This window comes from Megalobrama amblycephala, linkage group LG12 (assembly GCF_018812025.1).
Source record: "Megalobrama amblycephala isolate DHTTF-2021 linkage group LG12, ASM1881202v1, whole genome shotgun sequence".
Lineage (NCBI taxonomy): Eukaryota > Metazoa > Chordata > Actinopteri > Cypriniformes > Xenocyprididae > Megalobrama > Megalobrama amblycephala.
The window spans coordinates 3,845,089-3,866,611 of record NC_063055.1 but is presented as its reverse complement, the minus strand read 5'-3'; the positions used below and the strand labels follow the sequence as shown (position 1 = coordinate 3,866,611).

The 21,523-nt window shown below is 36.7% G+C and overlaps 1 protein-coding gene across 1 annotated transcript; it reads left to right on the top strand.

The window, feature by feature from the left end:
* Nucleotides 1–12,354: 12,354 nt before the first annotated feature.
* On the top strand, nucleotides 12,355–15,653 carry LOC125279888. Its single transcript, XM_048210011.1, has 2 exons — nucleotides 12,355–13,286; nucleotides 14,150–15,653. The coding sequence occupies exon 2, from the start codon at nucleotides 14,172–14,174 to the stop codon at nucleotides 15,147–15,149; it is 978 nt and encodes a 325-aa protein (XP_048065968.1). The 5' UTR covers nucleotides 12,355–13,286; nucleotides 14,150–14,171; the 3' UTR covers nucleotides 15,150–15,653.
* Nucleotides 15,654–21,523: the final 5,870 nt, after the last annotated feature.

The following is a 21,523-nucleotide window of genomic DNA, read 5'->3' as shown; positions in this document are numbered from 1 at the left end:
TAAAGTGTCATCTGAGTGATTGATGTTTACTAGGGCGCTTTTTAAATTATTTTTAATTTAATTATATTTGATTTATGAAATGTAAAATATTTAAAAAAAAAATTTGAATTCCATAATAACACATTGCCCTATCATCAAAGCAGCTTTAAAGGGTTAGTTCATCCAAAAATGAAGATTCTGTCATTTGTTTATCTTCAGAATGCACATTTTGATGAAATCTGTGAGATTTCTGTCCATCCACTGACAGGCTATGCAATTGAAATTTGACTCTTCAAAAAGTTCATAAAGAGATTGTAAAACTAGTCCATATGAATTGAGTGGTTTAGTCCAGATTTTCTAAAGAGACTCGATTGCATTATATGATGAATACTGATCAGTGAACATAAACAGAAGCTGAACCGAACCTGAATGATGCACAAGAACAAACCTCTTGCTGAAGCTCAAACGTGATGCGTAACATGAGAATGAATCTCATTGGTTCTCGCACGTCAAGCGAACATGCTGGAACTTCCATTTGCCACAACCGATGTGTGCGTTAATTAATGTTTATACGTGAATAAAAGCCTAAATTCAATCTGTTTGTCATAAAAAGTGTCTTTTCAGAAAATTTGGACTAAACCGCTCAATTCATATGGATTAGTTTTACATTCTCTTTATGAACTTTTTGAGCATCATAGTGCCAGTTGCATTGCTGTCAATGGAGATATATAAATCTCTCAGATTTCATCAAAAATATCTTAATTTGTGTTCAAAAGATGAACAAAGGTCTTACAGGTGTGGAACGACATGAGGGTGAACTAACCCTTTAAGTATCTGATTGTGCAGGAAATTGTCTCTTTTATTCCCCAAAAAGAGCTTGAGCGGTCTGAGCTGTGACACATTGGGTAGAAAGCTGTTGTTGTTTTTGAAGAGACATGAGTGCAGCCCAGAACACATCCTGGTCCTGTTACCCCTTCAAGTCATTTTTATTTATAGCGCTTTTCAATATTTCAAACAAAGCATCTTGACAGAAAAATAATAATGTCTCAAATTCCGTAAGGTCCTCATTTGGAAGTTAAATTACAAGGAAATTATGCATTAGTGTATTTTTCTATAAACCCCCAGTGAACAAGCCAAAGAGAGGCTGCTCACTGCAGAGCCGTGGGTGGAGCATGAGGTCCAGCTCCCCCTCTCTGGATGTAATTTGAGCATAATGGGTGGAGCTAGAAGGTCCAACCACATCCTAATCCTACTCATAACTCTATCCATCCAGCCATTAGATCCACAGAGGTGGAGCTGGACTAGGTCAAGCTCAACCCATGATGTTCCAGAGAGGGGGAGCTCTGCAGTGAGAACCACTTGAAGCCAAAAGTGACTGTTACGACCCAGATTAGGGACCAACATAAGAAGCCGTTCAAAAGAAATAAACAAGATTTGCAATGGCCAGGGCAAAAAAAAAGATCAAATTTATTGGCAGTAAAAGTATCAAAACTATAACAAACAAAGCAAGCAAAAACAAAGCAACAAATGAATATACAAAACTCAAATCAGGACTGGTGAGCTAACTAATCTAAGCTACAACTCAGAGTTAAACTTTCCTCACTCCCGAGGTAAAATAACAAACACAAAAGAATCTTCTGGGTCAGCTTACTTACCTATGCTTTCCCACTATTCTAATACAACTAAACAAACAGATCTCACCATCCTGTACAAAAACAAAGAAACAAAAAAAACAAACTCCAAAACCACCAACAACAGGTTTCTTGAGGTAGGCCCCAAGTGGAGTGCCACCAGCAGCTCTTAAATGGGCAGAAGCCACAGGTGTTGGAGATAATCAGGCTCCACCCCCATCCAATTGGCAACTATGCTCAGAAAGGGAAAAAGAGAAAAAGAAAGAGCAGGGGCTCGTAACACCCCCACCCATAAAACAATAAATAATTCAAAGAATTATTTTAATGAATCAAATACTCACCATCTGTAATTAGACTCCAACACGAAGCACACTCAATGATTCAAAAACCCTAAAATGAGAGATTGCATACCTTTGTATCAAGCAAACTCTTACCAGAGATTTCCAAGTCAGCACCCACTGACACAAACCCTCCCTATGGAAAAGCTTGTAGTCCTCGAAGAACAGTTCATTCTCCATTCTAAAACTCAAAAGTAGATTGAGTCAAGCAAAGTGTTCACAGAAGCAGCAGGCTTAGATCTGGCATTCTTCTTCTGAAGTACAAAACACTCTGCCATAATATGACCCTGCTTTATGCAATAAAAGCAAACTGGCTTCTGCATAGTCTCAGACTCACTTGGCTTATCTACCATTTTCTTTACTTGGCTAAAAGGGTTAAATTCATTACAAGCAGGCTTATCAAGGTGAACACTAGACTTCGGCACAAAAACACGTTTATGAGTCAAAACGAACTCATCAGCGAAAACAGATGCTTTGTCCACCGAAATCACCTTCTGTTCATTTAAGAAGGTTGTCACAGCATCAGGGAGGCAGTTTTTAAATTCTTCCAGAACAATCAGGTCTCTAAGCTGAGCAAAGTTAGTAACACCTTGAGATACACACCAACGATCGAATAGGCTCTCTTTTTCACGTGCAAACTCCACATAAGTTTGTTCCTCAGTCTTCTGGTAACTTCGAAATTTTTGCCTGTAAGCTTCAGGGACAAGCTCATATGATCTCAGAATTACGGTTTTAACAGCTTCAAAATCTGAACTCTGGTCAGAGGATAAAGAAGAATAAACTTCTTGAGCCTTACCAAATAAGACACATTGAAAAAGTAACGTCCATACACGCTTAGGCCAACCTAGAGATTTTGCTACACGCTCAAAATGAGTGAAGTATTTATCCACGTCCTTTTCTCTAAAAGGAGGGACCAAACAAATGTTTTTACTGACATCAAAGTCCGCACCAACTTCAGATGTTGTGGCTACTTGACTTGATCTAGCTGCATTAAGTCCCAGCTCTTTTAAATGAAAGGTTTTCTCCATTTCCAATCTTTCTGACTCCAGTTCTAACCTTTTCAATTCCAAGTCACTTGCTATCTGTTTCTCTTTAACCTGAAGTTCTCTAAGTTTAAGCTCTAGTTAAGTGAGATTTCTCAACAGCTAATTCTCTAGGCAAATCAAATTGACCAGACTGGACTGAAGTATGAGCTTGCAAAAATGTTGAAGCAGCATCACTAGAGAACACTTTTTGGATCTACTAATGCAGACAAAATGTGTTTTCTCATGGCAGTTTTATGACTACCACGAACAATCTCTATTTTATAGAAACCTGCAATTTGCTGAAGCTCAGCTTTTCTACAGCTATTAAGCTGTTCTAATGGAGGAGTCTGAACAAACGTATCTAAATCGAAGTTTTCCATCACAATTGCTCCCTGACAAAACAGAAGTACTAAAAGTACTAACAAAGCCTACTGTAAAATACAATTAGGCAAGACTAGGAACTCTACCCCATAAACCAACTAAAACCCATGGCCAAATCAAAAGTGGTTACACAAGAGAACGGCAAAAAAAAAAAAAAAAAACTAAATACAAAATTAACAAAACATGCTACAAAAAAGAAACGATGAGTAACAATGCATTAAACACAGAGCATGCTACAAAAAGACACGAGTAGCAATGCATTTGACAGAGCATGCTACAAAAAACTAATAGCGTTGCAAACAAAAACTTTCAGTTAAAGCAAGCTACAAAAACAAGACAAGAATAGCATTACAAACAAAGGCAGTTCAGATCTATCCCGGACGAGCCCCCAATTTATGTTACGACCCAGATTAGGAACCAACATAAGAAGCCGTTCAAAAGAAATACAAACAAGATTTGCAATGGCCAGGGCAAAAGAAAGATCAAATTTATTGGCAGTAAAAGTGTCAAAACTATAACAAACAAAGAAAGCAAAAACAAAGCAACAAATGAATATACAAAACTCAAATCAGGACTGGTGAGCTAACTAATCTAAGCTACAACTCAGAGTTAAACTTTCCTCACTCCGAGGTAAAATAACAAACACAAAAGAATCTTCCGGGTCAGCTTAATTACCTATGCAGATCTCACCATCCTGTACAAAAACAAAGAAACAAAAAAAACAAACTCCAAAACCACCAACAACAGGTTTCTTGAGGTAGGCCCCAAGTGGAGTGCCACCAGCAGCTCTTAAATGGGCAGAAGCCACAGGTGTTGGAGATAATCAGGCTCCGCCCCCATCCAATTGGCAACTATGCTCAGAAAGGGAAAAAGAGAAAAAGAAAGAGCAGGGGCTCGTAACAGTGACTGAAAAAAATTCATAAGTGTTAAGAGTGGACAAAAAAATCCTGGAAGAAACCTCTACTTTCCTGTCAGTTCTCCACTATCCTAAAAATAATGTTTTAAGCATAGCCACAGTGCTTGCGGTATCCATGCTGAAAAGCAGAGCGATGTGGCACAACGGCCAAATTTTGCACATCATTTTACAAACCAATAATTAAAATATATATGGAATGTGTCTTGCGCCCTCTAAAGCCTGGAAGACACAGTATGGTGGCCACAGACTCCTTTTTTTTTTTTTTTCATTTCAGACTGATTCCATCCACTCAGGATATTCAAGTCACCATGAAATCAAAATGAACAATTATTGTTTTCTTATGGAATATTGCAGTATTTATAAATAATTTATCTGTGCACATGATTTTTATTATTTTTTTAATTCATATGCCCTCATAATCTTTAAAGTCAGCATGAAACAGAAGTTGCGATAGTATTTTCTTCCCTATTGTAACCTATATCCAAGTGAAAAAAAGGATGGGATTTCCTCTTTGGGAATTGATTGGATTGGAAGTTGGGCATTGCTAACTAAATGGAGGCAGATCTGAATGGCAGTTTGCAGTCAGTCAGTCGTGGAGAATATAGTCCCACCCTTCGCCAAGACTCACGTCATGAAGAGAACAGATGTCGTTTCGAGAGAAGGTTAATGTTTTTGATTAACTCTCATGCACTGTTCGATTTCTGGTGCCTGCCCGTATTGTCCGGGTCAAATTGACCCTAATTGGATTCAATACAATTCCCCAAAAAACACACTATGAAAAAAAAATACAATCATGTTTAAATAATTAACTTTCAATATCAATACTTTTCACATATTACAAAGAATAAATATCTGAATTTATGATTTATACAAATATTTGTAACCACTATTTTTAAGACTGCCCCTCCCCCGACCTGTGGGATATTTACTATTATACATTTATAACAATAATATCGTAGACTAAACCTAAAGTAATCTTGACAAACTATATATTGTTTGAAAGCTTTCAGACTCTAGTTTTCATATTTGGTGACTGACTTTCAAAAGAAATGACAGAGCAATAGATAAATAGCGATGGATTCTTCATTTGTGATGCAGTGCCAAACTATAACACATGCTCTGTAAAGTCACAAAATTTCAAGAAAAAATTGGCAAAAGTTAGATAGTATTAGATAGTAAGAAATGACTATTTACCATATGTGGCTGACAAAATATATTTTGTATTGAAATAAGTGAGGAAAACAAAGGTCAACTGATGTTTCAAAACGGGTCAAATTGACCTGCAACAGTACACAAGGGTTAAAGATTACAGGTGGATATGAATTAAAAAAATGACGGTATGCACAGATAAATAATTTATTATAAAACACTGCAACATTCTGTAAAAAAAAGAAAATGAGAAGTCAATTTTGCTTTCATGGTGACTTTAATCAAAATAACTTCCCCTACCTCTTGCACTGACATTTTAATCTGATGTCATGTGAGGGCGGAGCAACCTGTCACTCACATGAGATCCACCAATAGCAAACCACAACCATCCAATCAATTCCCCATGGTCAAAATCAAGCCCCACCCCACATTTGTTTCTTGTTTGAGAAGCTGCTTCACTTGGATATACGTCAAAATAGAAAAGAAAAGAATATCACAACTTCTATTTCATGCCACTAATAAATATTTTGAGCTGATTTTAGAACACACACATTGTTTTCCTTTGTCATGCATCTCCTAGCAACAAAGGGGATCTTTCTGTGTGAGTTTGTTGTGTTTGGAATGACTTGAAAGTCTGGTAGCGTGTGATCCTCAGTCATTTAGTGTTTGATGTCCAGTTTTTCCTGTGTAACCATTTACAAAGTTGACAAGTGTTTTAAACTTGATATAAAATTAATTGCTGTGGATTGTATGCCAGTGATGGACATAATGATATGACATAAGAAATATTGACTTCTAATATTGACCTCATTTATATTCAATGCTTTTGTCTGCTGCCATAATTTATTTGATTTGTTATATATTTATATAAGTGATTATTCTCCAGTTTGCATGGTGGTTGCATTGGTAAGGCCTCCGTTTCTAATATGTTGTTTCTGCCTTGTGATGCACCTGCACTGACAAGCATTCAGTTCAAATCAGCACTGTGATGTGGAGATGATGGGAAAGAAATTGTTTGCTCTGTTCGATTTGCATCTGCAAGTCAATCAATGCATGGCAGCGATAGCATTGTGCAAGAGCGCCCCCCAGCTGCAGTGTACCATCCTCCATGACCTGACCTGCTCTCTTCAGCTTTTCTCACAGAATTGTTTGACTAATAACCTCCAATTATGGGATAATGGGTCTGGACAAAGTATGGAAAATAAGCATGTGGGAGAAATACATGAAAAGACATTTGAAATGAATTTAGTGCATTTTCACGCCGTGTTTCAAGGACACATACACAGTGCTGTTGACAGACTGCATGCAAAATAATTCACATTTAATTGCGCAAAGTGAACAAGATTTTCCTTGCCAAGGTTCATTAGGCATGAAAATCTATATTGTGGTTCAAAGAAACCAATATTCTTAAATAGAGAGTAGAAAGATATTCCTTACAAACCATCATTTTAAAGGGTTAGTTCACCCAAAAGTGAAAATGATATATATATATATATATATATATATATATATATATATATATATATATATATATATTCTTCCAAGCTTTATAATGGGAGTGAATAGGAACCAGGATTTTGAAGCTGCTGCTTTTGGATTTTGAATCCATCCATCATAAAAGTAATCCTTACAGTTTCAGGAGGTTAATAAATGCCTTCTGAAGCAAAGCGATGTGTTTTTGTAAGAAAAATAACTATATTAAAATATATTTATTTTAAAGCATCCACTTTTAAGCCTCATATTCTGGTCTTTGGAACTGGCTCAGGTCCCTTCAGCTTACATCTACGTGCATCATTGTGTAAAAAATTAACAGCACACTTTGTTATGGTATGATTTGTGTCATCATTCATGTCTGTAGCACAAACAGTACAGGATGAGTAACAAAAATTTATATTTCAGCTGTAGGCAGAGTGATTCACCAAGACATTTTCTGTGTATCTCAAAACTCAGTAGAATGACTCAAGTGCCTTTCGTAAAGCGTGACTGTATTCAATAAGTGCAAAAAGCCCAAAGTAATGATTTCCTAACAGATATTATATTGTTGATTATACATTATGAGTTAATTTCTTTGGAAATGTAAAAAATAATTGTGACCTTTATCTCACAATTCTTTTTTTTCTAGCGACTGTGAGTATATATCTCGAAATTCTGACTTCTCAGAACTGTGAGATATAAACTAGCAATTTCAAGTTATAAATTCCAATTCTGAAGGGAAAATAGACTGACATTTTTTATATATCACGCAATTCTGACTTTATATCACAATAAATATCACAAGAAAAAAAGTCAGAATTTGATATAACTTGCGATTGCCTTTTTTATTTTTTATACGGTGGCGGAAACATACATTTCTGCTGTGATAGATCAGGTTTTATCTCCTCATTTATTGTTTCATGGCTTATTTCTGTTCTGTTTTTGAACTATATGACTGCAAGGAAATTACTTATTCAAAATAAAAACCTACTCAAGAGAGTATGCGATTTCAGATGCAGCCCATAACTTACTGTGAGCAGGACGGGGCCGAGAGCTGTGGGAACGGAGCGAGGCCATCGGTCTCGAGTCCGACAGAGGAGACGACAGTGAAGGATGAGAGAGGACCAGGTCTGAACTTTATATTAGTCTATTTTAGGTTTACTTTCGTTTTGTTCTTTATGTTTATTTTATTATTAAAGTTATGTTTAACTTTCGCATGAACAGGATGAAAATACAGAGCCAAAGTTATAGTGAAGGCTGACATTGACTATCAACTTTTGATATTTTGATATTATAACGATTTCTGTAATTTTATGTGTTTTAAAGTGAAACAAACCAACTAATACTACAAAACATCACAAAATTCATCAAATCTTTTGATAATACTTACTGGCGTTTGAGCTGTTGCTGTTTGTCCCTCTGAAATGATGTCACTTCCTGAAGGATAATGTCAGTATGACCGTTTTAGTTAGTTAAAGGGATTGTTTAGCAAGACTAATGGTGTGTGCACAACAAAAGTGTAGTAAATATTCGCATCGTGTTACTCGCTCTAGATTACTCATGGAATTACTTGTCTTTCGCATCACTTGCGCAAATAAAAACATTGTGCAATTCATTCACATCGACACCAACAACATTTCTGCCATTTTTTCTGTCATCAACCATCTACTATTGCTGCTCTGTACCTGTTGTGGAAGTACAAAATACACCGGGAAGCCAAATGCCGACGGGTTCACACAGATAACCTACTAGCTCCTCCATTTTTTGATACAACTGGATGTGTCAATAAGCCAGTGTTGCCAACTGCTTTCAGTTTAAAGAAGCTTAAACTGGTAGCTAAATGTCACTAGATCATGATGGCAAATTCATTGATCTATATAAATATGAATAGAGATCAGTGGGCAAAATAATAATCTAGATAAGGTTTGTCCAAGACGTTGCTAGATTTGTCCCTAAACTTTTGAAAAAAAAAAAAAAAAAATCTCAAAAGGGGCGGGGAAGTCACTAAATCTAGTGACAAAATCCCTAAATTAGCAACACTGCAAGCTCTTTGCTGATTGTCTTGCGCGACAATGCGTCATGCGAATTTCCTGCTCGAACCTTGAGGCAAAAATCGCGCCTTTGCGGCAATCCCGTCGCCAGTCTCAAATTCGCATCCATTCGCGTCTTTGCATTGACTTTGTATGTTATATACTCGTGCAAATAATTCAATTAGCTTTTGGTGTGCACACACCATAACAAGGAATACAGAAAAAAATATATAAATGAATTTACAACCAAAACATTTTTGAGCAGAGAAAGAAAACAATGAAGGAATTGGAATATGTCCTAATAAATAGCCTGTTTTTATGTACCATTTATCTGATCCAAAAGCAACTAGCTGTGTGTTTGTCCGAGTAAATCAGTTTTGTATGGTTCTACATGAATGCACTATGATTTATTATTGAATATCCATTGCAGCTTTCGTGGCTTATGAGATGTTCAGATTCACAAACAGAATATTGTAGGTTCTCCTCATTATCCAAGGCTTTAATCTGGCGGATCTGTGGGTAAAATGTCAGGGTCATGTAAGTGTTCTCACTATCAGACAAGAAGCCGAGAAAACCCGACTGCTGGGTTACTAAGGAAACGAGAAGACGTTTGGCTCAAGGCAAGGACTGCTGGAGGTGTTTGAATGTTTTGAACAAAATTAACAAGAAAGCACCAAAGTTCTTCAAGAGCAACACATTTACATGGCCATGTTATCACCTGCATGTTAAACAGCAATATTCCAATTAAGGTGTGTCATGCATGTGAATGTCAGACGAGCTATATTTGTCTTGTGAATGAGGTGGGAGATTTTCTCAGGACTCCATCTTCTCATTATGAGTCTCGGTGGTGGTATGTGTGCTAGTCAAATAAAACCTCTTTACATCCAGGGTGCATTAGCACAGGAAGGACGGGTGCAGGCAAAGCAGTTTGAGCACCACAGAATTTGGCTTCGATTTACATTGAGCACATCTGAACAATTACACAATATGAATTCATAATGAGAACAGCAGTTTTGTGCAGGTGCCTTTCAGCATATGGCACAGAAACAAAGATTAATATAGGCTATATTAAAATCTCAGTTCTTACAGCCTTGTTAGAAATAAATTTGATAAGGTCACCTCTAATACAGTAGTGGACAATATTGATGTCTTCACCTTTTATTCAAATATTATTATAAAAAATTTTGTAAGCATGTTGCGTAGTTGTGATTGAATTCAATTGTTTTATTTGTGATGTATTGTAATGTATTGTAACTCAATGAATCATGCCAAATTGTACAGACATAATTTTTGGCCAAGAAATTATGAACAAATGCAAAAGCAAGAGAGAACCAACAAAATATTAATAACTGATTACAGTGGGTATGGAAAGTATTCAGACCCCCTTAAATTTTTCACTCTTTGTTATATTGCAGCCATTTGCTAAAATCATTTAAGTTCATTTTTTTCCTCATTAATGTATACACAGCAACCCATATTGACAGAAAAACACATAATTGTTGACATTTTTGCAGATTTATTAAAAAAGAAAAACTGAAATATCACATGGTCCTAAGTATTCAGACCCTTTGCTGTGACACTCATATATTTAACTCAGGTGCTGTCCATTTCTTCTGATCATCCTTGAGATGGTTCTACACCTTCATTTGAGTCCAGCTGTGTTTGATTATACTGATTGGACTTGATTAGGAAAGCCACACACCTGTCTATATAAGACCTTACAGCTCACAGTGCATGTCAGAGCAAATGAGAATCATGAGGTCAAAGGAACTGCCTAAAGAGCTCAGGGACAGAATTGTGGCAAAAAAAAAAAAAAAGAACTTAAATGATTTTAGCAAATGGCTGCAATATAACAAGGGGTGAAAAATTTAAGGGGGTCTGAATACTTTCCGTACCCACTGTATGTTATAGTCAATTTATGCTTTCCCTGTGAGCTTTTTGTTTTTCTATGCTTTTTTTTTTTTTTTTTGCATTGCATTGCATTGTATTGCAAAATAAAAGCTGTAGCTGTAGTTTACCAGTTTAACCAAATAAGTCTGTCAGATAAATACAAAGTTCTGTCATGAAACTCTAGATCAGGGGTCTTCAAACTCGGTCCTGGAGGGACACTGTCCTTCAGAGTTTAGTTCTAACTTTCCTCAACACAACTTTTTGAGTTTGGAGACCCCTGCTCTAGATGGTAGATCCTTAACTCAATCTGCATACAATCACATAATTCTCTATAGGGCACAGCTGATTGGTCCCTGCTATATCAGTAGCCAATGAGCTTGCTGCTCAAACTTTAAATTCTTGGTCAGCATTTTCTGTAGCAGTTGCAGCGTGCTTTCAGAAACCCTCCACCTTCCCCTGCTCCACCTGTATAGATCTGCTATGTGTAATTCATGTATGCTGTATTGTACAGCAGCAGCATGTCTTACTTGATCACAGCAGTGTGTTGTGTATGTATTGGCAGTAGCAAATCCTGTACTTGCTCTGCAGCAGCAATAACCAACAGCAGCAGCAGCAGCAATTACAGCAGCAGTAATAACAGCAGCAGCAGCAGCACTAACAGCAGCAAGAGCACTAACAGCAGCAGCACTAACAGCAGCAAGCAGCAATAACAACAACAGCAGCAGCAATAAAGAGCAGCAGCTGCAATAACAGCAGTAGTGGCAATTACAGCAGCAATAACAGCAGCAGCAGCAATTACAACAGCAGCAGCACTAGCAGCAACAACAGCAATAACCGCAGCGGCAATTACAGCAGCAACAGCAATAACAGCAGCAGCAATAACACCACCAGCAGCAATTACAGCAGCAGCAGCAGCATTTAAAGCAGCAGCAGCGATTACAGCAGCAGCAATTATAGCAGCAGCAGCAATTAAAGCAGCAGCAGCAATAACAGCAGCAGCAATTAAAGCAGCAGCAGCAATAACAGCAGCAGCAATTAAAACAGCAGCAGTAATAACAGCAGCAGCAATTAAAGCAGCAGCAGCAGCAATAACAGCAGCAGCAATTAAAGCAGCAGCAGTAATAACAGCATCAGCAGCGATTACAGCAGCAGCAGTTACAGCAGTAGCAACAATAACAGCAGCAGCAATTAAAGCAGCAGCAGCGATTACGGCAGCAGCAATTACAGCAGCAGCAGCAATAACAGCAGCAGCAATTAAAGCAGCAGCAGTAATAACAGCATCAGCAGCGATTACAGCAGCAGCAATTACAGCAGCAGCAGCAATAACAGCAGCAGCAATTAAAGCAGCAACAGTAATAACAGCAGCAGCAATTAAAGCAGCAGCAGCAATAACAGCAGCAGCAATTAAAGCAGCAGCAGCAATAACAGCAGCAGCAATTAAAGCAGCAGCAGTAATAACAGCATCAGCAGCAATTACAGCAGCAGCAGCAATAACAGCAGCAGCAGTAATAACAGCAGCAATAACAGCATCAGCAGCGATTACAGAAGCAGCAGCATAGCAGATCTATTCCGCCAAGACCAAATATATCAACATTGTCATATCTCATATATGAGTTGTCATGACAGAAATACGTTAACCAAGTTTAGATTTTTGTTCTTACAACAGCAGTAATAACATATTTAAAATATTTTTAAGAATATACAAAAAATATTCCTCATATTTTGATGGTTTAATGGAACTTGTAGGATCAGCAAAAACAAATAGCCCATCACCTTTGGCCACTACTGTATTTGTCCATCTACTTCCTCCTATATATGAATTATTTAACACAATCATTCTAGTTTTTAGTGTAAAAGAGGCTTATTTTTTCCCATCTCAAGAAATAACTTGTGGCCCTTAATAAAGCTCATTAACTGGATTGTATAAATGCTATAATCTTCAAAGTTAACAGATTGTTGTTTCCAAATATAAAATTGTTTTTGACAACATAAAGCTTTGAAATGAACCTGGCTGAATGAATACTGAAGCATTTCTCACCAGCCTTTGAATCACATTTGTACAGTATTTAATTTATGTAGGTGCATGTGTGTTTTGTGTAAAACCCAAAACCAAAAGCCCACCAGCCCCCAATAGCAATTTGTATTGCACCACAATATCTGGTCAGCTAGTGGATAAAATGACTAGTCATGCTTCTGTGCCATTAAAACACACTGCTTTAAATATGGTTACGGTCAGCATATGAAAATTGTCCTTCAAATCTGTTGTATAAAAGTCACTTGTCTATTGTCAAGAGCTTTCAGCACCAACCATAGCAATTCACCTTCAATTTCCTCCCTATCATTTACTATTTCTTTAAACATTTATTTTGCCATGACAACAGAACATCATTTTTTGTTTTTTTCGTCCCCTAAATGCACGAGGAACTCAAGCACAGTGAACATGAGGGAAAATATTTGAGACCTCCAAAAACAAGGTACTGAAATGTTATTTTTGAAGGAATTATAACTCCTATGTTAATGTATGTATCATGTTTTATCAGATGTTTCTCCTTTATTTTTTCTTTGAAGAAACAGAACCACACAAATGAGTAAATATTAAATGTAGTAAGAGAACAGAGCAAAAAAAATGAAAGCTGATGTTGATGTTTGAGTGTTTTTTAGGAATTTGTTATACTTTTAGTATTTCAGCATAACTTTGTATACCAGAGAACATTTATCATTTTCGTTTTTCAAGTAAATTTTTGTACCTAATATTTATAGAATTTTTAAATTCACATAAATATTTTTAATAGTTTTATTTTAGTAATAGGTTCATGGTGAAAATGAATGTTCATATTCATTCATGAATCAATGTTCTCTCAGACGTTTCTCTTTAAATTCATTTGAAGAAATAAATACAAATGAGTCAGTAGTTGTCATAGAGTAAGAAAACAGAGCTACTTTGGCATATCTTTATATCTTTTTAGTTTGAGACCAGTGTTATTTTAGTGTGTGTGTATATATTAGTGCTGTATTTTATTAGTTTGCTTCCTTTTAACATTTTGATTTAGCTTTAATTCAGTGTTTTATTTCAGTTTTGAATGTTTTTTTTTTTTAAGTTTAAGTTTTAATTTCTACTTATTTTATTTCTGCTTTATTTCAATTAACATTTTTTTTTAAATAAAAAAATACATTTAGTTAACAATAACAACACTGACATTTTTTTCTGAAGCTCTAGAAGAGACAAGATTACTGAGGTCTTGTTCTCAGGAGAAACATCTAAACAGACACTTGAGCGTTTGATCTCACTGAAGATATTTTAAAGAGATCTCCTTTTCTTTCCTGTGTGTATGTTAAGACCATCAATCTGACCATCGATAATGCTGTCGTCTGTGGATAAACTCGTGGCCTGGGTGCTGACGGGCTTCTTGGCAATTCTCACCATCTTCTTCAACATGTACCTGCTTCTGGTCAACCACAGAAGCTACCGGAAGAAGCACAAGCTCAACCCTGCCGACTTCATCATCACGGCCATCGCCCTGGCCAGCATCTCCCAGCAGGTTCTCACCTACTTATGGCAGACGATGGACGTGATTGACACCGTGTGCCGAATCAGCTTGACGGAGGCCATCCTGCTGGTGCTCATCTTCAGCGTGAAGCTCATCATATTCTGGAGCACGGCGTTCCTGACCTTCTACTACGGCACTAAGCTGGTGGTGGAGCCCGTCCACTGCTACACACGCATCCAGGAGGCCATCGTCAAGCACGTCCACACCGTCCTGGCGGTGATCTTTGTGAGCGGCTTCGCCAATGCCGTTCCCTTGCTGAGCGTTCTCACTTATTACAACGGCACCTCCACCGGACTGGGCGACTGCGGGTCCATCATGCCCACCGATACGACCGGGCTCGCCTACATCTTCTACTACGTGATCATCTCCGACATCATTCCGGGCATCGTGATGGTCAAATGCAGCATTTCGATCTCATACCACCTGGCGAAACATCTTCTGGACATGAAGGCCAGCAGCAACGGCGCCCACGGGCCCAAACTCGGCACGCAGATGCGGGTCATCAAGATGACCCTGAGCCTGGTGGTCGTGTACTTTTGCTTCGTGGCCGTGGACATCTACACGCAGATGACGGTGGTGCTGATGAGGCAGAACACACTTGCACTGACCATTCTCTTCGCCAGCATCTACACCACGGTCAGTGCGTTCGTGCTGGTTTACGGCAAAAAAAGCTACTGGAAGGAATTGATCGCCTCCTATAACCTCTTTTTAGACGAGTACCCTTGTTTCAGCAGAATGAAGGTCGAAGAGGTCAAAACAGAACCGCACGAGCACAGCCATGGGCACTAACCCAGAGTTGAGGCCCATTCACACCAAGGATGATAACTATAATGATAAAGATTTGTGCTCCCATGGGCGTGCTGGTCTGAAAATGAGTTGGTTCAGGTGCGTTGTTGGCGTGTTGCTATTTTGAGGCAACTGAAAATGACTGCGCCATTGACCAACAAAAACCTGATCTAAAGGTTCCTAAAGGTTTCATCCGTGCTGAATAAGATTATTATTGTGTGCATAAACATAAAAATGCTTTGGCGGATTCCGGCTTGTCCAGTAGATGGTCTGCTTGCGCACGAGCAGATCCATTTGCTCACTAGAGAACTGTTCCGTTTTTCCGCTTGCAAAATTCCACCATGTAAATAGTGAATCCGCCATGGTGCGGCTTTTAAAGGGAATGGGAGATGACACTCTGATTGGTTTATTGCACGTTACATCTAAAATACACCCATGACTGATTAAAGGGTTAGTTCACCCAAAAATGAAAATTCTGTCATTTATTACTCACCCTTATGCCGTTCCACACCCATAAGACCTTCATTAATCTTCAGAACACAAATTACGATATTTTAGTTGAAATCCGATGGCTCCGTGAGGCCTGCATAGGGAGCAATGACACTTCCTCTCTCAAGATCCATAAAGGTACTAAAAACATATTTAAATCAGTGCATTTGAGTACAGTGGTTCAATCTTAATATTATAAAGCGACGAGAATATTTTTGGTGCGCCAAAAAAAAAAAAAAAAAATCGACATATTTAGTGATGGCTGATTTCAAAACACTGCTTCAGGAAGATTCGGAGCACAAATGAATCAGTGTATCAAATCTGCTGTTCGGAGCGCCAAAGTCACGTGATTTCAGCCACTGGCAGTTTGACACACAATCTGAATCATGATTCGATACACTGATTCATTTGTGCTCCGAAGCGTCCTGAAGCAGTGTTTTGAAATCGACCGATTTAAATACGTTTTTAGTACCTTTATGGATCTTGAGAGAGGAAATGTCATTGCTCCCTATGGAGGCTTCACGGAGCCATCGGATTTCAACTAAGATATCTTAATTTGTGTTCCGAAGATTAACGAAGTAACCCTTTAAGAGACCATGTACAGCCCTTTCAGATCATGCACTGAGTGAGCCGACCATTTTTTTCTGTCGTTAAACTAGCAAAAGTGGATTCGGACACGCCCTAAGTGCACTTGCGCTGTGCACTTTAGACGATGCGCTTAAAATAGGGCCCATAGTTTAAAAAAAAAAAAAAAAACTCTATAGAAAGAATAGCAGAGTTCACTCTACAACTATAATGATAATGGCACGAAAAAACAATTCTGTTGGAATCACTTTCAAAACTATTTTTTCCAGCTGATGAACGATATAAACATTGACATCCAATCAGAATCCTTCCTGCTTTACGAGAATGAGCATTTAATGCGGCAGATGACAAAACTGCAATGCGCTTACAATAAACAGAATGATATCGTCTGCTGGTGTGCACACGAATATAGATATACAGTTAACAATAATATAGTTTTAAAAATCATTCTAAATTTAAAAGAATGGCAGAGTCCACACCACAGCTATAATAACAGCACAGAAACAATATAATTGGAATCACTTTCAAAATGATTTTTTCAGCCAATGAATGATAAAAACATTGACAGCCAATCAGAATCCATCCTGCTTTACGAGCTCGAGACGACAAAACTGCAGCGCGCTTAAACAGAATGATATCGTCTGCTGATGTGGACGCTAATATTGTTATAGTTTTATTTCTTGGTGTGAAAATGGCCTTTAGAAATTTTATAGTAGCTTGTGTAGCTTCTTGCTATTTTTCCATGGCGAAGGCATTTTTAGTTATCTTTTCGCCTGAGATTTTATAATTGATTCTTTAAGCTTTAGATGTTATTGTACATTGTGTTGCCATGAAAGTTTGCACAATCACTCTACTAGTCCTTGAAGATTCATGTTAATGCAACTTGTCAATGGTTGACATGAATAAAAGTATAAAAACATGTGTTCCTTTGCCTTTTGTGTAAAGAGAATCCTTTGTGGGCTGTCGTCTTTGTGCAAATGTATTGCAGTTCATTCATTCATTTTTAAAGTTACGAAACAAAATGTTTACATAAAGCACCACAGTGGTTCTTATAATAGTTTGACAGACTCATTCATTAAGCTCGTTAAGCACAGAAACATCGATGAAAGACTTTACATCAATGCTATTTTCTAGACTAGTTGTCTGAGGGAGAAATGGGTTGTAAAAGAGACACAAATCTGTACAGAGTAAATGTAAAGACCTCACAGGAGAAATTGATTTTGAAGTTGGTTCACGATTATTACACTAATTTCTGACAACCAAAGCAAGCATTTTAAGTACTGGATACAAAAAGAAGAAGAAGAAGAAGAAAATTAGTGTATTACTAGACCTTACTAAAAAATGTAGATTGACTATGAAAGAGTTGACACAACACAACTTAAATGTCAGAATTTAATTGCATTACATAACAAAATATCAAAGCAAGTGGCAACTAAACATTGTGCTTTAAAAGTGCTATGATTTTTTCAACTAATGCATTGACATTCAGACATTTTAAGTGTGGCGCAAGTGTTTAAATACTTTTAAATAAGTTATACTAAATTTTACACATTCTATCGATCATAAATATAAAATATTTTTGCATTTATTTAATCAAAAATACAGTAAAAATAGCATATAACGCCCCTTAGCCGTTATAAATTCACTGTAAACCACGGCTTCTTGGGGCTTATCGCTTTATTCTGATATGCTGATTTGATGTTCAAGCAATAGTTCTTATTTTTATCAATGTTGAAAACGGTTGTGCAGCTTTACATTTTTATGGAAACCATGATATATTTTTCTTAATGATTGTTTGATTAATAGAAAGTTCAAAGAACAGCTTTAATTTGAAATTTTGTAATATTATAAATGTCTTTACTGTCATTTTAGATCAATTTAACAAATCAGTGCTGAATACAAATGTTAATTTCTTTAATATGGTGAAGCCAGTGGACACAGGGAACACTTCCTGATGCAGAGAGAAATGAGAGAAAAGATCAAAAGAGACTCAAGTACATGAGAAAACTGTGCCTGGGATAAAAAAAAAACCTTTTCGACAGAAGGCAATGCTTCCACCTGTCGTCACTGACATCACTGACCAGATACCATCTGAATGAATGTGGTAATTTTTTGATGCTTATTTTGCAAAAGACCAACATGAATACACTTCTAAACAGCATCTGTTTTAGCACATTTTAGGTCTTGAATGAACAGTTCCTTTAAAAGAAAAACACTTATAAAACAAATATAATGGTTAACATCTATTTTTTCTCCGACTGAAAAAACTGAGGATCTCCTGTTCTGAAGGCATGGAGTTACCATGGAGATATCCATCAGTGGAATGTAAGATTAAAGGCTATTTAGCAGTCAATCATTTTACAGGCTTATAGAGACTATGATGTTCAAGCATCAAGCAACAAGCATTTATCCAGAAGGAGAACAGCACATATTTTATATGATCTATTCTGGTTTGGAATCAAACAAAATGGAAAACAAAAAAAATCATATCTTCAACATTCAAAATTGAAATAAAAGCCCCATAAATGATTTGCTGTGCCACTCTAGTCTAGAGGATATTTGACTTTGTGTGGCTCGTATCGTGCAGCACAACAGAGAGAAGTATCCGTTTCAGAAATGAGCAACACCTTCACAGGCGAGATTCCCTCTGTAATCTCCAGCCTGAGGGACGGAGAGCAGCTTTGATCCACCGCTGCGTCCACTCACACTCACAACCTCCATTTCTGGCTACTAAGAGAGAACAGATGTCTTGTGTATAATGTGATCCTGGGGCAGCGTAAACTCACTAGATGAGCAGTCATTACCTTACGGTCAGGGGTCTGGGAGACTCCAGAACAATATAACAACTTCAGTGAATAAAGAGTAACTTGTCACAATGATTTTAGACATTCGCCTTGCTTTCACTAGTTCAGTGCAGTGTGCCAATTTTTAAAAATTATAAATATGTTGTCAATATGAGGTGCATGTTTAATTAAAAAAATATATTTAAAATGATTTTAGATTTTTGTGAAACAAATTCAATTTTTTTTAGGGCCACTGCAAATAACAAAATAAAACAATGCTTATGTTCAATAAAGCCATAAATGAATATTGCATTAATAATATTTTAAAAGCAGCTTCTCAAAGCACTGTACACAAGATAAACAATACATAAAACAATGAATGAAATAATAAAAAGTCATCAAGCAAAAGCTAGTCTAAAAAGATGGGTAACACTTTACAATACGATTTCATTAGTAACATGAACTAAGAATTAACAATCATTCTAAAGCATTTATTAATCTTAGTTTATGTTAATTTCAACAACAAAAAATTGACATTAAAAGTTGTAAATAACATGAATAACTGTTTTTTTATTAACATTAACAAAGATCAATACATACTGTAACAGATGTATTGCTTATTGTTAGTTCACAACTAATGTTATCAAATGAGACCTTATTATGGAAGCTTGTTTCTGCCACCAAAATAAAAATTAAAAAAGGTAATTGCGACTTTTTATCTTGCAATTCTTACTGTATAACTCACAATTGTGAGTTTATAACACAAGTCTGACTTTATTTGTTGCAGAATTATACCTTTTATACGGAAGCCCTGAACCACATGGTGAAAAAAAAAAAAAAAAAAAAAAAAAACTTGGTGGGGAGGAAAAAAACCCCGAAAACTTATCTCGTTATTTCGACATATTAAGTGGTTATTTCAAGATATTAAGTCGTTATTACGACATAATATCTCGTTATTTCAACATAATAAGTCATTATTACGACATATCGTTATTTCAACATAATAATTATAACGACATAATATTTCATTATTTCAAGATATTAAGTCGTTATAACGACATAATATCTCGTTATTTCAAGATAATATCTCGTTATTTCAACGACTTAAGTTGAAATAACGAGATATTATGTTGAAATAACGACTTAATATCTTGAAATAATGACTTAATATCTTGAAATAACAAGATATTATGTCGTTATAACGACTTATTATGTTGAAATAACGACTTAATATCTTGAAATAACCACTTAATATGTCGAAACAAACTTCCATAAAGTGTTACCAAAAAACTTAAAGGTGCCCAAGAATGCTTTTTCACAAGATGTAATAAAAGTCTAAGGTGTCTCCTGAATGTGTCTGTGAAGTTTCAGCTCAAAATACCCCATAGATTTTTTTTTTAATTCATTTTTTTAACTGCCTATTTTGGGGCATCATTAACAATGCACTGATTTACACTTGGCGCCGCCCCCTTAAATCACATGCTCCCTGCCACATGAGCTGTCGACTATATTACAGCGCATTTACAAAGTTCACACAGCTAATATAACCCTCAAATGGATCTTTACAAGATGTTCGTCATGCATGCTGTATGCATGCTTCGAATTATGTGAGTAAAGTATTTATTTGGATGTTAAAGTTTTATTCTGAGTGAATTTGAGGCTGTCCTCCGTGGCTAACGGCTAATGCTACACTGTTGGAGAGATTTATAAAGAATGAAGTTGTGTTTGTGCATTATACAGACTGCAAGTGTTTAAAAATGAAAATAGCAACGGCTCTTGTCTCCGTGAATACAGTAAGAAACGATGGTAACTTTAACCACATTTAACAGTACATTAGCAACATGCTAACGAAACATTTAAAAAGACAATTTACAAATATCACTAAAAATATCATGCTATCATGGATTATGTCAGTTATTATTGCTCCATCTGCCATTTTTCGCTGTTGTTCTTGCTTACCTAGTCTGATGATTCGGCTGTGTGCAGCTCCAGACGTTAATTGGCTGCCCTTGTCTAATGCCTTTCATAATGCTGAGAACATGGGCTGGCATTATGCAAATATTGGGGGCGTACATATTAATGATCCCGACTGTTACGTAACAGTCGGTGTTATGTTGAGATTCGCCTGTTCTTCGGAGGTCGTTTAAACAAATGAGATTTATATAAGAAGGAGGAAACAATGGAGTTTGAGACTCACTGTATGTCTTTTCCATGTACTGAACTCTTGTTATTTAACTATGCCAAGGTAAATTCAATTTTTGAATCTAGGGCACCTTTAATACTGAATGATTTTTTTTTCTTGTATACAGTGCCTATAGAAAGTCATCATACCTTGTGAAAATCTTTACCTTTTGTCGCATTACATCCTGAAAATAAAAAAAATTTGAGTTGTATGTACACATTATAACCCTCATCGTCAAAGTGAAAATAACATATTAACTCTCTGGAGTCGGGTAACGCGCCGGCGCGTTTTCAGGATTTTTTTCATATTGCAGCAAAACAGACTTAAAATACTCTGTC

Excerpts from the sequence above, each read along its gene's own strand:
- LOC125279888 (XM_048210011.1), top strand. The coding sequence starts at position 14,172 with ATGCTGTCGTCTGTGGATAAACTCGTGGCCTGGGTGCTGACGGGCTTC.